The 15,801-nt window shown below is 47.6% G+C and overlaps 1 protein-coding gene across 10 annotated transcripts in view; it reads left to right on the plus strand.

Annotated features, from left to right (window-relative positions):
* Window positions 1-13,057, plus strand: part of BCL11A (BCL11 transcription factor A) — a 61,583-nt gene extending 48,526 nt beyond the window's left edge. For 3 of the 10 annotated variants that reach the window (XM_072331549.1, XM_072331550.1, XM_072331548.1), the window contains exon 3: window positions 2,457-9,272. In XM_072331549.1, coding sequence (XP_072187650.1) covers window positions 2,457-4,462 — 2,006 coding nt within the window. In that variant the 3' untranslated portion in view covers window positions 4,463-9,272. Of the gene's footprint in view, window positions 1-2,456; window positions 9,273-9,946 lie in introns of those variants that run through there. The other 7 variants (XR_011903042.1, XR_011903043.1, XM_072331547.1 and 4 more) reach the window with 7 other exon arrangements.
* The last annotated feature ends 2,744 nt before the right edge of the window (window positions 13,058-15,801 follow it).

A 15,801-nucleotide genomic window follows, 5' to 3' on the forward strand; every position in this document is an offset into this window, starting at 1 on the left:
CTGTAAGTCTCTTGGAAATTGCTGGAAAGCCCTGGTGGCATTGCAGTGCTGTTTTGGCCAAAGTGTCGTTATCACCTTGCCCTGGTGGGAGGTGAGGAAAGCTATGAAATGAAGCATCCACTGGATCCCTTCCAGCCTGGGCTGCTACAGGAGCACAGCCAGCCATGATGGGGTGGGACGGTGAGTCTACTCCAAACCTTCTGAATTGTTCACGTCTCTGCGTGCAGGTAACAAGCGAGCAGTTGCCACACTTCTTACCAATTGGCAAGGCCTGTGTTAAGCTGGTCAGTCCATAGCCTCTGTAATTAATCAAGCACTAATAATCAAATTAGAAATTGTGTCTCTTCAGAGTGGGAGGTGGGAGCAAACCACAGGTGGATTTTAACTGTTTCACTTTTATTGCCCAGCTTTATGACACCCTTTCGAAAATGGTGGGTTTTTTGAGATTAGGGAGGTGTTTTGTACATAAACATTATTTTAAATTTAAATTATTGACTTGATTACCAAAGATGGACGGCAAATTAAAAGCTTGTTTTTCAGGAAAGCAAATGAAGAATAATATTACATTTTACACTCCGCTAAATCAATGTAGCCCTAATTTTACCGTGCAGGAAATCAATTCTACTCTTTATAACAGTCGAAGATGTTTTGAACAAAGTAATTTTGCAAATTATGGCAAGTAACACATTTATTGATGACTGTAGTTTAGGAATTTAGAATTTGTGAGCACTGTAGTATAATAAGGCTGTACTGGCGGGAGCTGAGTGAAATACAGATTATATGGTGAAACTGTAATGCATCATTTGCTATTAGTGGACTGGTAATAATTACTAGTTTCAAAGCAGCTTTTTCCATGTAATCTTTAGTCTCAGACGTAACAGCCCTTCTCATTGACATTATGATTACACTAGCTGCCCTTATGATCTGGAATATCTAGTTGATGGGAATACTAAAATGCGATAGCGAGCACTACTGTATGTTGTATCCTCATTATAAGATAAAATGCTATTTTCTCTGTGCTAATACATAAAATAGAGAAACAAGGTAGCCTTACTTTGTCAGTGCACCATGGCCATGACTTGTAGTGCATTGGTCAAAACTTCCACTTTGTTCCAGCAATGCAAGATGAAATTTTCATGCTTAATTTTTTATTTTTTTTTTCTTTTCCTGAACTCACAAATGAGCAGAGTGAACGTGAAAGCCCAGTTGAATTTTGCTCTAATTTCAACAGATATAAGTATTTATCTGCACATGCACGCCTGGTCCATAGCAAGCACTGTGATGCATTTTATTTGAGCGCTGGCTATGGTTGAAGGACGAGATGTCAGATATTATTCCAAGAGCTTTTAAAGTGGCTTAAAGTGTTAAACGCCTGCTGGAGATGGCCGAGGTGTGTTTGACTCACCCAATTCAGATTGTCAGGCCAAATGTGTAATGATGGAGGAAGCGGGTGGCTGCAGTGTTTCTCTGCTGCTGGTGCTGCAGGCTGCCTGCTGTATTCCCACCTCACCATTCAGCTCATTGTGTGGCACCCAGATGAAGCTGTTCCCCTCAGCTGAGATGGAAAACAAGACAGTTGCGGATAAAATTATGTTTTCTTTCCATATCTGTTTTTTATTTTTATTTTTTTCCTTTATCCTTTAATTCCCATTTCTTCATACTAGGCAATTACGTGAAATCTTATTTGGGTAACTCTCACATTGTCTCATGCTAAGATTTACCTACAGTGGTTTGGCTGGAGCTGGGAGTCCCCTGGGCACAGCTTGCTTGGGAAGACCCTGGGGGTATTTTTGTTATTTGTACTTGGCAAGTGGGTTTTTTTTTGTACTTTTTTTTTTGTTTTGTTTTGTTTTGTTTTTGTTTTTTAAATCACCGAAATAGCAGCTCTATAGAGCAGCTAGGAAGGACTGGAAATTATTTTTTGTGCTCATCTTAGCTCGAGTTGCATTTTACCAGCATTGAGCAACAATTGACTATGGAAGTTGCTTATGCACAGACTTGCCAGGACTGATAGACGCGTGCTCATTGTCACCCTATCTCTACTGCTCTTCCCTTGTGCCCTCAAAAAGTTATTAATTTCCCTAGCTTTGCAATATATCATCAGGGGCTGCTTTCTTCTGGCTTTATTAGCTTGCTTTTTGTTTAGTTATTTATTAGTTGGTTGTTCCTTTGTAATGCCCATGTTATCTCCCAAAATAAATGACCATGTAGCAGAGTGAGTGTGCTCGCTCCCTGCTACCATGTTTTTCACTAGCCTCGGCCCCTCTGCAGTGCTCCAGCCCACCCCCTTCTTGTCTGCAGCATTCTGTGTCCTGCTCCCTTGCCCAGGAAAAGGAAATGAGCTTCCCCCAGCCCTGAATGCTCCCCTCTCCCCACTTGGCTGTGGCCTTGTGTAGTAGGACAGCTCAGGCGTGGAGGTGATTAAACATTTACGCTGCTGTTATGTTGTTTTGCAGGTAAAGAAGAGCCCAGCAGCTACACGTGCACAACTTGTAAACAACCTTTCAACAGCGCCTGGTTCCTCTTGCAGCATGCACAGAACACGCATGGCTTACGGATCTACTTAGAAAGCGAGCATGGCAGCCCCCTGACACCACGGGTTGGTATCCCATCAGGACTAGGTGCAGAGTGCCCTTCCCAGCCACCTCTCCATGGGATTCACATTGCAGACAATAACCCTTTTAACCTGCTCAGAATACCCGGCTCGGTCTCGAGAGAGACGTCAGGGCTGGGAGAAGGGCGATTCCCACCCACGCCGCCCCTCTTTAGCCCTCCCCCGAGGCACCATTTGGATCCGCATCGCATAGAGCGCCTGGGTGCCGAAGAAATGGCTCTGGCCACCCATCACCCTAGTGCCTTTGACAGGGTGCTGCGACTGAACCCCATGGCGATGGAGCCCCCTGCTATGGATTTCTCCCGGCGGCTGCGGGAGCTGGCCGGCAACACCTCCAGTCCGCCCCTGTCCCCGAGTCGACCCAGCCCTATGCAAAGGCTGCTGCAGCCCTTCCAGCCTGGCAGCAAACCCCCGTTCCTGGCCACACCACCTCTTCCTCCTCTGCAGTCCGCTCCTCCTCCCTCCCAGCCACCAATGAAGTCCAAGTCCTGCGAGTTCTGTGGGAAGACCTTCAAGTTCCAGAGCAACTTGGTGGTCCACCGCAGAAGCCACACTGGGGAGAAGCCCTACAAGTGCAACCTGTGTGACCATGCCTGCACTCAGGCCAGCAAGCTGAAGCGCCACATGAAGACACACATGCACAAGTCATCACCCATGACAGTGAAGTCAGACGATGGGCTCTCCACTGCCAGCTCCCCTGAGCCAGGCACCAGCGACCTGGTTGGCAGTGCCAGCAGTGCCCTCAAGTCAGTGGTGGCCAAGTTCAAGAGTGAGAACGACCCCAACATGATCCCCGAGAATGGAGATGAGGAGGAAGAGGAGGAGGAGGAGGAGGAGGAGGAAGAGGAGGAGGAAGAAGAGGAGGACTTGACCGAGAATGAGAGGCCAGATTATGGCTTCGGGATGAACCTGGAGGCGGCCCACCACCACGAGAACAACTCGCGGGCTGGAGAGGAGAGCCGGTCGATGCCTGATGTCATGCAAGGTATGGTTCTCAGCTCCATGCAGCACTTCAGCGAGGCCTTCCACCAGGTGCTGGGGGAGAAGCACAAACGGGGCCACCTCTCCGAGGCTGAGGTACACAGGGACACTTGCGATGAAGACTCGGTGGCTGGTGAGTCCGACCGCATTGACGACGGGGCGGTCAACGGCCGGGGCTGCTCCCCTGGGGAGTCTGCCTCAGGTGGCCTGTCCAAAAAGCTGCTGCTAGGTAGTCCCAGCTCCCTGAGCCCCTTCTCCAAACGCATCAAGCTGGAGAAGGAGTTCGATCTACCCACCGCCGCCATGCCCAACACCGAAAATGTTTACTCGCAGTGGCTGGCTGGCTATGCTGCCTCACGGCAGCTGAAGGACCCCTTCCTCAGCTTCGGCGACTCCCGACAATCGCCCTTCGCCTCCTCCTCTGAGCACTCGTCAGAGAATGGCAGCCTGCGCTTCTCCACGCCGCCGGGAGAGCTGGATGGTGGCATCTCGGGCCGAAGCGGCACGGGAAGTGGAGGGAGCACCCCGCATATTAGTGGCCCGGGCCCTGGCAGGCCCAGCTCAAAAGAGGGCAGACGCAGCGACACTTGTGAGTACTGTGGGAAAGTCTTCAAGAACTGTAGTAATCTCACTGTCCACAGACGGAGCCACACGGGCGAGCGGCCCTATAAGTGTGAGCTTTGCAACTACGCCTGCGCCCAGAGTAGCAAGCTCACCCGGCACATGAAAACACATGGTCAGGTGGGAAAGGACGTTTACAAATGCGAGATTTGTAAGATGCCTTTTAGCGTGTACAGTACCCTGGAGAAACACATGAAAAAATGGCACAGTGATCGAGTCTTGAATAATGAGATAAAAACTGAATAGAGGTATATTAATACTCCCTGTCCCCGCCCCGGCTCCCTGTAGAGGTTTTTTAGTCCCTTGTGATTAAACTAATGGAAGCTAAGGAAATTTGGAAAGTGCTTGTCACCAGCACACCTGTTTATTTTCTTTTTGTTCTCACCGTTTGAATGCATGATCTGTATCGGGGCAATACTATTGCATTTTACGCAAACTTTGAGCCTTTCTCTTGTGCAATAATTTACATGTTGTGTATGTTTTTGTTTTTGTTTTATTTTTTTATTTTGAATTAGACAGCATGTATGGTATGTTATGGCTATTTTTTAAATTGTCCCTGATTAGTTGCTGAGCAAACATGTCGCTGTTTCCAGTTCCGTTTGGGGAAGAAAAAAAAAAAAAAAGGAAAAAAAAAAGGAAAAAAAAAAAAGGAAAAAAAAAAAAAGAGGAAAAGTGAAAATCGAAACAAAACAAAAACAAGAGCAAACAGAACTGACCATGCTGCATACATCCTGTAATACATATCATGTACAGTTTTGTTTTGTGACGTGTGAAGGAATGTGCGCTCTGGGTAACCCTCTGCGGACAGGACCGATAGCACTGAAGAGGCGTCACGTTAGCTAGATTTCTGTCTTAAAAGAATAAACGTGTCGATTGGACAGAGTACCGCTTAGGAACAGGCCTTTACTTGAAGCCCAGCCCTCCGCCACCGGTAACTGAGAGGTAAATTCCTATTCTCATTTGGTTTAAAACACAAAATCTGAGTGCCTTGGATCTCTTGCGAGCGATGCTGACGACTCCTTTCTGCTCCCTCTGCACTCGTAGCTCATCTCGGCGCTGAGCCCGCGTGAGGAGCGAGGACGTGGGGACGTGGGGACATATGAGGAGGAGCAGCCCCAGCCCCAGCCCCAACCCCAGCCCTGACGGCGGCAGCCCCCCTCTGCCTGCTCACTCCCAGTCCCGACCCTTCGTGTTGGTGTAGAGACTGCCTCGCTCCCGGAGCGTGCAAAGAGATAGGAGCTCCCTATCCCACTCTTGTACTCCCCCCCCTCCCATACTGATGGTTAAATAGAATGTGAAATGCACAGAGCCCTCCACCGTGGTTAAACACACAAGTAAGGAAATTCGTTTTATGAAGATATTTACTTTTAATAATATCTTTTATTGATTCTGGCACAAAAACAAATAAATCCTGAGCCACTCGGTTGTCAAGCTGACAATTGAATTATAAACTTTAAGACCTCATGTACCATGTAAAAAAAAAATAAAGAAGACTGGCAATAATACTTCACCGAGTGTAACAGATAGAGGAGTGAAAAATAATTGTGATTTATCAGCACAACGTGGTACTGTTTGCCATATAAACTAGAGCAGGTGTATAAGCTAATATTGATATGACGGTGATTAACTATGAAATATTAAGTCTTGCCTACAATGTGACGCTCTGGAGAAATAACAGAGAATTAAAACAAGAGAGAGAGAAAAGACGAAAGAGTAGCAGTGTATGTCTGTGCTCCCTAAAGTTGTACTTCATTTTTTTTCATGCTCTTTGTGCTCTTTGTGTTGACATGGAAGAGGATTCGTTGTCTTCTCACTAAGCTAGCACCTGCCCCGTTGGTATTCAGATAGCACTTGACTCTGCCTGTGATGGCTGTATCTTTCCTCTAATCGAAGGTACAGAGGTTGAGTATAAAATAAGACTGCTCAGATAGGACAATTAAATGCACTGTACAATTTTCCCAGTTTACAGGTCTATGCTTAAAGGGAAAAGTTGCAAGAATGCTGAAAAAAAAAAAAAAAAAAGAAAAAAAAGAAAAAAAAAGAAAATTGAACACAATCTCATTGATAAACATAAAAAAAAACCAATAAGCCCAACAAACATTGCCAGCCGTGTACTTGAGTAATGAGCTTATCTCCTTGGACGCAACACTGCAGCGCTGTGAATGGATACAGACTCTACACTCACATAACAGAAACGATCGCTTTCGCTCCTACAGTGCGAAGATTTTTTTTGTACAAAACTTTTTAAAATATAAATGTTAAGTTTTTTTTTTTTTTAAAAAAAAAGGAAAAAACAAACAAACAAAAACCAACACTTCATTATGTTTAGGGGGAAACTGTATTTTAGGGTTCATTGTCTTGGTGGTGTACCAGACTTGTTACTCATTTAAAATGGTAGTGGAGATTCTATGCCTTTGATATACACAGCTCTTCAGGTTGTACAAAACATGCATCGGGGAAAGGTTTAAGATTATATAGTACTTAAATATAGGAAAAATGCACACTCATGTTGATTCCTATGCTAAAATACATTTATGGTCTCTTTTTTCTGTATTTCTAGAATGGTATTTGAATTAAATGTTCATCTAGTGTAGGCACTATAGTATTTATATTGAAGCTTGTATTTTTAACTGTTGCTTGTTCTCTGAAAAGGTATCGACGTACCTTTTTTGGTAGTGGAAAAAAAAACAGGCTGCCACAGTATATTTTTTTAATTTGGCAGGATAATATAGTGCAAATTATTTGTATGTTTCAAAAAGACAAAAAAACAGAAAAAAAAAGAGAAAGAAAGAAAAAAGAAACAAAAAAAAAAGCGTGACATTGTACAGATCAGAGGCCATATGATGGCTGTTTGGGGGAAAGCTGTTGAAATGTCACGCTGCTGCCGTCACAGAGGGTTGTACATATCTTTTTTGTTCTTTTTTTCCTGCTGCCATACTGTATGCAGTACTGCAAGCTGATAACGTTGGTTTGTTACGTAGTGTGCTTTATGTCCCTCTCCTTCTATCACCCTACATTCCAGCATCTTACCTTCATATGCAGTAAAAGAAAGAAAGTAAGAAAGAAAGAAAAAAGCTTAAAAAAAAAAAAAAAAAGCTTAAAAAAAAGACAAAAAAAAAAAACAAACAAAAAAACAAACAAAAAAAAAAAACGTTTTGCAGTTTTTTTCATTGCCAAAAACTAAATGGTGCTTTATATTTAGATTGGAAAGAATTTCATATGCAAAGCATATTAAAGAGAAAGCCCGCTTGAGTCAATACTTTTTTGTAAATGGCAATGCAGAATATTTTGTTATTGGCCTTTTCTATTCCTGTAATGAAAGCTGTTTGTCGTAACTTGAAATTTTATCTTTTACTATGGGAGTCACTATTTATTATTGCGTATGTGCTCTGTTCAAAACGGAGGCACTGAATTTGATCTTTTGTTTTTCTTTGGGTTTTTTTTTGGGGGGGAGGAGGGATATTTTTTTTTATTTTTTTTAATTCTTTTTTTTATTTTTTTATTTTTATTTTTTTTTAATTTGGATGACCAAAGGTCATTACAACCTGGCTTTTTATTGTATTTGTTCCTGGTCTTTGTTAAGTTCTATTGGAAAAAAAAAAAACAAAAACAAAACAAAACCACTGTCTGTGTTTTTTTGGCAGTTGTCTGCATTATCCTGTTCATACACCCATTTTGTCCTTTTACTGAAAAAAAAAATAAAAAAAAAACCTTAAAGTACACACTGTCGCTTCGGCGTCCTCATTCGGCACGGGCGCAGCCCTGGGCCGCAGCAGCAGGCGGTGGCTCGGCCTCTCTGGTGGGCTCCAGACCCTCGTGCCGCTCCGGGCCAGGCAGGGTGGCCCCCCTTGGTGGGCCTTTTTGGACAGGAGCGTGGGTTTGTGGGCCCTTTATCTAACATCCGGGCTCCAGGCCCATGGTACCCTCCTTTGTGCTGTGTTCTACAAGTGCCGCCTGCGTAGCCCCTTCGTGGCCAAGCACCCACCTCTGTGGTTCTGTCTCTTGCTGTTCCTACTGTAACTTTGGATTGGATGCTTTTCATTTTAATTCTTTTTGTTTGTTTGTTTGTTTGTTTATTTCTTTGTTCTTTTTCGTTTGGTTTCTGTGAAGCTTTCTAGTTGTTCTGTCGTCTCCTTGTGATGGCATCATTCATTGCCTGTATTTCGCCCTTCCAAAGGGGGAGCTGGGATGTGGAAGGGAAAGGTTGCGTGTCACCTAAGTATGAAAAGAAAAATGACCGCTTTGAGGGAAAAAAAGGAAAGCTCATTTTTAGCCCCAGACAGGAGGAAGGGGGACCAGAGTGGGGCTGCCCGAGGGAGCCTCAGGTTTCTCTGTGCTACCTTTCATGTGGGCAGTAGTCATACACCCCGTAGAAGCTTGATGGGGCCACATGCCATGCACAACTAACACATGGAAGGGTAGAAAGTGTGCCTTGATGGCGATGGTCCTTGTGTTGGGCAGAGCTTGGTTTGCACTCAGCTCTCCAGGAGCACAGCCTGAATGTGGCTGCAGCCTGAATGCCGAAACTGAAGCCACAGAGTCGCAGTGTTTCCCAGCAATGCAGAGCCCAGGCACAGCACAGCCTGTGCTCCAGAACCTCTGAATACATCTCTGTACCTGAGAGCAGTGTTTGGTAGCAGCACTGCTGCTGATCGTAGCTCAGGCCCCATCCACTGAAGAGGAGGAATGGATTTCTGTGGCACAGACCCATTGCCATTAGTATTTAATATTCTCTAAATTGAGTGATTTATAGAATGAAGGCACTGAAACAGTATCAGGAATTCAGGCTACAGATGTTTCATATTTATTATGTTTCCAAGCATGGAGACAAATACAGGAATAAGCAATCCCACGATTTTGCTTGGCGTTTGAGGCTGTGGCTGTCTGATGAAATACAGTTTCAGGGTTTATCGGAGCGCAGACATTCTACAGCAAGCAAAGAGATGCCAGCTGTTGCTACAGCTCATGCATCCTCCAGTTGTTATGTTTTCCCCCCAAAATGCTAAGGACTGTTTTTGGAGGCTGTGTGGGAATGTCACAGTACCGTGCAGGAGCATGATGCAGCAGGCAGAATCGCTGCCAGGCCCCACAGGTGCAATGTGGAGCTGCTGTCACCCATTGACCTGTGCTAGGATGGGCTCCACTGGCCCTCACTGGTTGTGGTTTGCTTGGCTCCTGACACTGCCACAAGTCATATACCAAAACGGGTCGGATTTGGAGTAAAGAGAACTAAAGGAAGGTTTTCCTTCATGAGGTGCAGCCATGTGCTTTAGGTGTGGGGCAACCACCCCAGCACAGTGGGGGGATGTGTCTGGTGAGTCGCCCGCATAGTTCTGCGACAGCACTGTGTCCAAGCTCCTGAGCACAATCAAAATGATTTCCATAGAAGCGGTGCCCCATGCAGTGGTGTGGGGCTGGTGGTGGCAGTGCTCTGGGTGCATCTCAACAGGGTGCTGAGCCAGCAGTGCAGTGCTTGGGGACAGCTGCATGGAGGGATGTGTGCCGGTGCTGGGGGAGGTCAGTGAGGTGTGGGGATCCGTGGTGAGGCAGGTGGGCTTGGTCTGGCTAGAGTCTTAGCGGTGAGCAGAGGCTATCCAGAGGGTCCCGGCAAAGGGTGTGGGACTGGGGGGGCGGCTTTCACCCCTCACTGCTTAGGGAAGACAATAGGGGCAGGAGTTACACCCAGGTCTGTGTCACACTTGTTCTCTCCTCTGTCCCCATGCTCTCCAGGTGCGGCGTACCCCCCCGGCTGGCGTGGTGCCCAGGGAGCCTCAGATGCCTGGCAGTTTTCGGATGGAAGTTCAAGAGCACTTAAGTTTTGAGAGGAGGTGAAGCGGGGCCAGCGGCTGGCAGTGCACGTGTCTGGAGGCATCCCCATCCTGTGGCTTGCTGTGACCAGCTGCACCCAACGTCCCACCAACGGCGGCGCCCCCCAGCTCCTCCAGTCTGCAGGACTGTCGTATTTATATTTTGTAATGGAGTACAACACTACTTTTGTTCAGTTTTTGTTTGTTTATTTCTTTTTCTAAGAACAAAAAAAAAACAACAAAAAACAACAAAACAAAAACAACAACAAACAAAAAAAACAAACAAAAAAACAAAAAACAAAAAAACAAAACAAAACAAAAAAAAAACAAAGCAAAAATGCCTACCAAGGTCGAGGGCTGCCCAGGGTCTCTGGCCCTGAGGAGAGGACTCTCCCCACCTGTTGGCTCTGTGCGGAGGACCCGGCTCCATGTGTGTCTCCGTCTCCCATTAAAGCTCACCTCACGTTATGAATTACAAATAAAGCAAAACACAGTGTGGATCCACGGCAGGTGGGCAATCACCATAATAAATGTTGGAGTTTTAGGTTTTGTTCGCTCTTTCTTTACTTTGCTGTTAGTGGCCAAGTCAGGGCAGTGACCATGAGTGTCACCTGTTGCCAAGCACGAGTGGTGCTCCGTTGATTCAGGGCTCACACCTGGCCCTGGTGACCATCCTCATGCTCACTGCTTCTGCCTGTGTGTGATGGACTGATAGCGAATGCTGTTACCACATTGCTGCTGCTAACCAGTGTGCTTTGGGGTCGGCGGGATCCGTGATCTCCTTTGTCCTGTCACTGTTGGCAGTCAGCCCCCAGCCGAGCCCCACAGATTTGGGGCAGATTTGGTACAAGTGAAGCCCAGCCCTGCCCGGGCTGCACTGCTCCCTGTGCCTTGCTTCAGGCCACCACTTCATAGAGATCTCCAGCGTGCCTTGCCCTGAGTGTAGCCCCCAGACAAGGATTTCACTGGTTGGTTCCCAAGTGCTTTGTGGAACAGAAGATAAGTGTGTATTTTTGTGCTGTCTCAGATGGGATTTATGGGCTGTAGCTCCCCAGGACTGTGTTGTGGAGTGGGAATGGAAAATGATCAGAGCTTGCTTGGGTACTGACCTGGGAGACTTAAGTCTGAGTCAGGGGCCCGGCAGTCCTGACAAAGTCACTGTGGGTACCACGGCTTTTTCTCTTCTGTGCTAGGTTCTGCTCTTGCTGTTTTGTTGTGAGCTGCGCTGCACTGGGCTGACAAGGCTCTGGTCCATCCCCAGTTGGTGCTCCTGGTACTGGCTGCTCTACAACTGCTGCCCTGCAGTTCCCATGTGTTGCTGCTTAGCCTGTCCCCAGGGCTCTGTCTGCTGAACAGCCCCTGGGGCTGCCCTCGGGCTCCATGTTGTCGGAGTGCAGGCAGAGCCTGGTGATGTGCTTGCTTTGTGGCACTGCTGGAGCAACTGCTCTGTGCCCCAATCCAGCAGGATGGTGTGGTGAGCTCTTTCTGTGGGCATTGTGTCCTGCAGAAAGGAACCATGCAGCGCTGGGAAGAGCTCTGGGGAGCAGCAGAGCATGGCAGGGAAATGTGCATCCTTGGGCACGGCGTGGAGGGTAAAGGAAAGCTGTGAGCTGTGTTAACCTGCAGCTGCTGGGACATGTACGCAGTGTGTCTGCATTCCTGAGGTTCAGCATTTATAACAGTCCAAAGAAGAGAACAATGATGGTTGATTCTGTGGGCTGAGGTGAGCAAGGGAGTTAGGGCACTAGCTTTGATTTTTTTTTTTTTTTTTTTTGGCTTGAAAAGCTGCTTTCAAACGTGAGGGCATTTTGTCCATGCTGTATTTTTACTTCTAAGCCCATTTTCCTGATGCTAACGTGCATCAAAGTTCAAGTCTCTTGTGAAGTCTAACCCAAATTTTGCTTTCATGATAACGCACATTTTGGATTCAAGGAATAGTTTGGTTATGGGCTCCTGGCTGCTCTAAGCAGCAAGCTGGCAAGTGGCAGTCAGTGGCCCAGAGACAAACCAGTGTGCTGCAGGCAGCCACACTGCAGTCCTCCTGATGAGAGGGGCATCTCATTTGCTTGTGTTCTCACTCTCTGCTTCTTCTCTCACAGAGTTCTCTTAGCAGCTGTGGATGGTTCACCACTTGGGTCTGTGCTGTACCCGATCCCACTTCCAGCTCAACAAAATCTTACTGCCTTCCATCAGGTGCACCCTGATCACGTCTCCTCCAGGAGCTGCCCTCTCATATTCATCTCCTGCAGGGGACAAACAATATGTTATTCCTCAGGAAAGATGAAGTTATGGTAGAAAAAAAGCCCAAAATCTGACAAAAATACCCACAAAAATCACACTCAAAACTCCCACTCCCAAATGGTGGCCCTTGTTCCTTAATCTTGCTGGATAGGGTTACACATCTGGTAGAGGCTTGTTTGTTGCTGCTATTACTTTTATTGCATCTTTAGTGGTGATAAAGCTCAGATGGTGGGAGTAGTGGCTCCAGGGTAATTCCACCTGGCCTGTCATGAGGAGCACTGCCCAGCAGATGGTGGCCAGGCAGACAGATGCAGTAAGGCCTCACCAAGGCACCTGGGTGGGCTGTAGGGGCGGCATGCTGCGAAACTGTGCCATGTGCCGCATGGACATCATGCGGGCTGCACCAATGGGTGCCAGAGCCCAGAGGCACGTGGATGCCACCATCCTGGTGATGGGGGGGGACACTGCAGGGTCGCTCTGGCCCCGATGGTGGTCCCGTGGAGAAGCTGACACCCTGTAGGTTTCCAATGGTGATGTACAGAAGCTCCCACCTTCCTCAAATGTCTGCCAATGCATGTGTCTAAGGGCTATACAGGATTAATTACGGGCCTCCCGTTGGTGGGATATGTGCATGCAAAATGAAGGTTGTATTTGGCTTCTAATATTCAGATCTATATTCCATATTGTGTTGATCAAGAAAACCAACTCAGCCCTGTGCTGAATAATGTGATGGACCGATGGCTTTCAGAAACGTACTGTAAATCAAGGAGGCTAATAAAAACTTGCTATTAATAAAAACAGGGCCTTTCCAGTTATTGTGACATTTTACAGCATCTTTAAAATTAAACAGCACAGGAAAGTGACAGTACCTTTGGACCTTCCCTCTCCTGATACGGCCTCAGCAGCACTCAGCTGCCAAGGTGCTGGGAGAGGTGAATGCACTGAGAGGGGCTGGGAGGGGCATAGGAGCCCATCACAGGGGCAGCGGAGCTCATCACTAAGGCAGTGGGTCCCTGTGCCCATTGCCAGCTGGGTGGGAGGACTGGGTATGGCTGTTGACCCTAGATGGGCAAGGCCCAGCACCCCTCCGTGTGGACAGGTTTGCATGGCCCTTTAGTAAATGGTGAATACTTTTCCTCTTCCCAGCCCACAGCAGCAGCACCACACTGTGCCAGGCTGTGCTGTGCACCTTCCAGCAGCCTTTTTCCACTGTGGGCACAGTTGTTGCTTGTCCTCCCTGTACTGCTTGCACCTTCCCACTGCAGCAGTGATTACAGGGAAGGCACACCTGGGGCAGAGCCCTGCCATGTAAAAGAAGGTGTAGAGGCAATGAGTGATCCTAGCCACGGCAGAGCAGGGTTCACAGCACCACTCCTCACAGTGTGTTTGGGCACCTTGCAAGCCCAGAGCCCACCCCAAAACCATCCCTGCCTGCAACTCCCTGCCTTGTTTGTCCCAGATGCAGTTTTAGGGCTGCTGGGAGTGTAGTGCTGGATCAGGAGAGGGAAGACAAGGGCTGGTGGCACATGGAAATTATGCATTTTCTGGACTAGCTTTTTCTCTCCTGTGTATTAAACTTTAATATTCCAGCGACAGTGTTCTATAATTAAGCAAAATGTAAGCAGTGGGGGACACCCTTGGCATGGTGCAGGTTGGGGAAGACTGGCCATGACCCAGCTAGAGCTGGACTCCTGCGGTGTCCAGGATGGCCCCAGCCTCATAAATGTGATGCTGAGAGCACAGGAGAAAGTCATCTTAAAAATCACATTCATTTGAGGCATATATTGAATTCATGAGGGAAAATCTAGCCCTTGAGAGCGAGAAACTAAAGAGCTGAGCCATAAAGCAACTCAATAACATCCTTATTATAGGATGCAAATTAAGAGACCCAATTCACTTTAAAAAAGCATTCTGAGTATTTAATTTTTCTAGGGGGAATACCTCTGAAGTTGGCCCATGTGTGGGGTTTTTTTTGTGATGTGTACTATATATTAAACAAAAAAAGAAGCTGGAACACAGGGGATGGAGCCCTGCTCAGCACCCACTCTGCTCTGTGCTCTAATGCAGTTGGAGCCATGTGCTGTACTGATAGGGTGTCATGGGGTGGCTTTGCCACAGAGCACACGGCATTGAGCACTTCTGTGTGAAATAAAGCTGTGGAGAAAGCCCAACATTCTGATGGAATGGGCAAGCTGCAGTCATCCACCCATAGATATTGCTTCAACGTTAAGGACTTCTGGCTGTGGTAGCATCATATAATCATAGAATGGCTTGTATTGGAAAGGATTTCAAAGATCATCTAGTTCCAACCCCGCTGCTGCATGCAGGATTGCCAACCACTATATAAGGCATTAGATCAGGCTGCCCAGGACCCCATTCAACCTGGTCTTGAACACCTCCAGTGGTGAGGCATCCACAGCTTCTCTGGGTGACCTACTGAAGTGCCTCATCACCCTGCTCCTCTAAGCTGATCTCAGCATGTCCCTACATCCTCACCCTGCACACATCCAGGAACTCGCCCAGGCATTATCAGATGCCCCAGCTTCCCCCCTGCCAAACTGTGGCCCGTAGAGGCAGCCATCTGTGTGGGGAAGTGCTCCCATGCCAGTCCCAGGCAGCAGTGGTGGTTTTGTAGCTGTGAAATGGGGAAGGATGTTCTCCCTGTGGTGTGCAGTGATGATGCAGAAAGTCGCAAAGACGTTTCTATGAGGTGGGGACCAGCAATTCACGAGAAGGCCTGGCCCTTGTGGGATGAGTTATGGATGGGTGGCAGGCTCTGCCTGTTACAGTGACGCACTGGGCAATCCTTGGCATGTTGTTCAGCTTCCGTCTGTGCCTGTCCAGTGTGGTGGGTTTGGCCCAGCAAACAGCTGGGACAAGTAGGTGCTGACAGCCAGGGATCTTGCGGATTGGTCAAGGCTGAGTGAATGCTCTCAAGGCTGAGTGAATGCTCTCCCTTTGCAAGGCTTACTTTTGCCATTTGCTTTTTCCCCCTATGGGCAGTGTCAAACTCCTGTGCTCTGCTGTCACCCTGGAGATGAGCAGGAAGAGCTCAGGCTGCAACGGTGCATGTGGGAGCTGCCTCTGCTGCTCCCCATCCCTGAGAGGTCAGTACCTTTGACCTCAGCACATCCCCACCTCCCTGGGTATCACAGTGCGCCCAGTGAGGAACTTGGGTATTGTCATAAACCTGTTGCTTGAGACTGCAGGGGAAACTGTGCACATCCTGAGCTTCCTGTGCTGCCTTATGGGAGTTTGAGGAAGGGGATCTATTTTTCACAGCACTTCTTTCCTGCTTGATGGAAATAAGGCAATTTCTAGCTGTATTTCGCCAGCTTGCTCTTGATAGGTTGCTCTGTGGGCATACACCTCTCAGCCTCGTGTCTTCTTCCTCTCCTGGTGTAGCAGTGAAGCCGCAGTGACATTATTACTCTGCAGCTGACTGTCCAGGCACCCAGCTCCTGTCCCATAGCCACCATGGGCAGCCAGGCCCCTCCAACACTACAGCACAGCAGCAGAGGGCTGCACCTCCAGCTG

This window comes from Excalfactoria chinensis, chromosome 3 (assembly GCF_039878825.1).
Source record: "Excalfactoria chinensis isolate bCotChi1 chromosome 3, bCotChi1.hap2, whole genome shotgun sequence".
NCBI lineage: Eukaryota > Metazoa > Chordata > Aves > Galliformes > Phasianidae > Excalfactoria > Excalfactoria chinensis.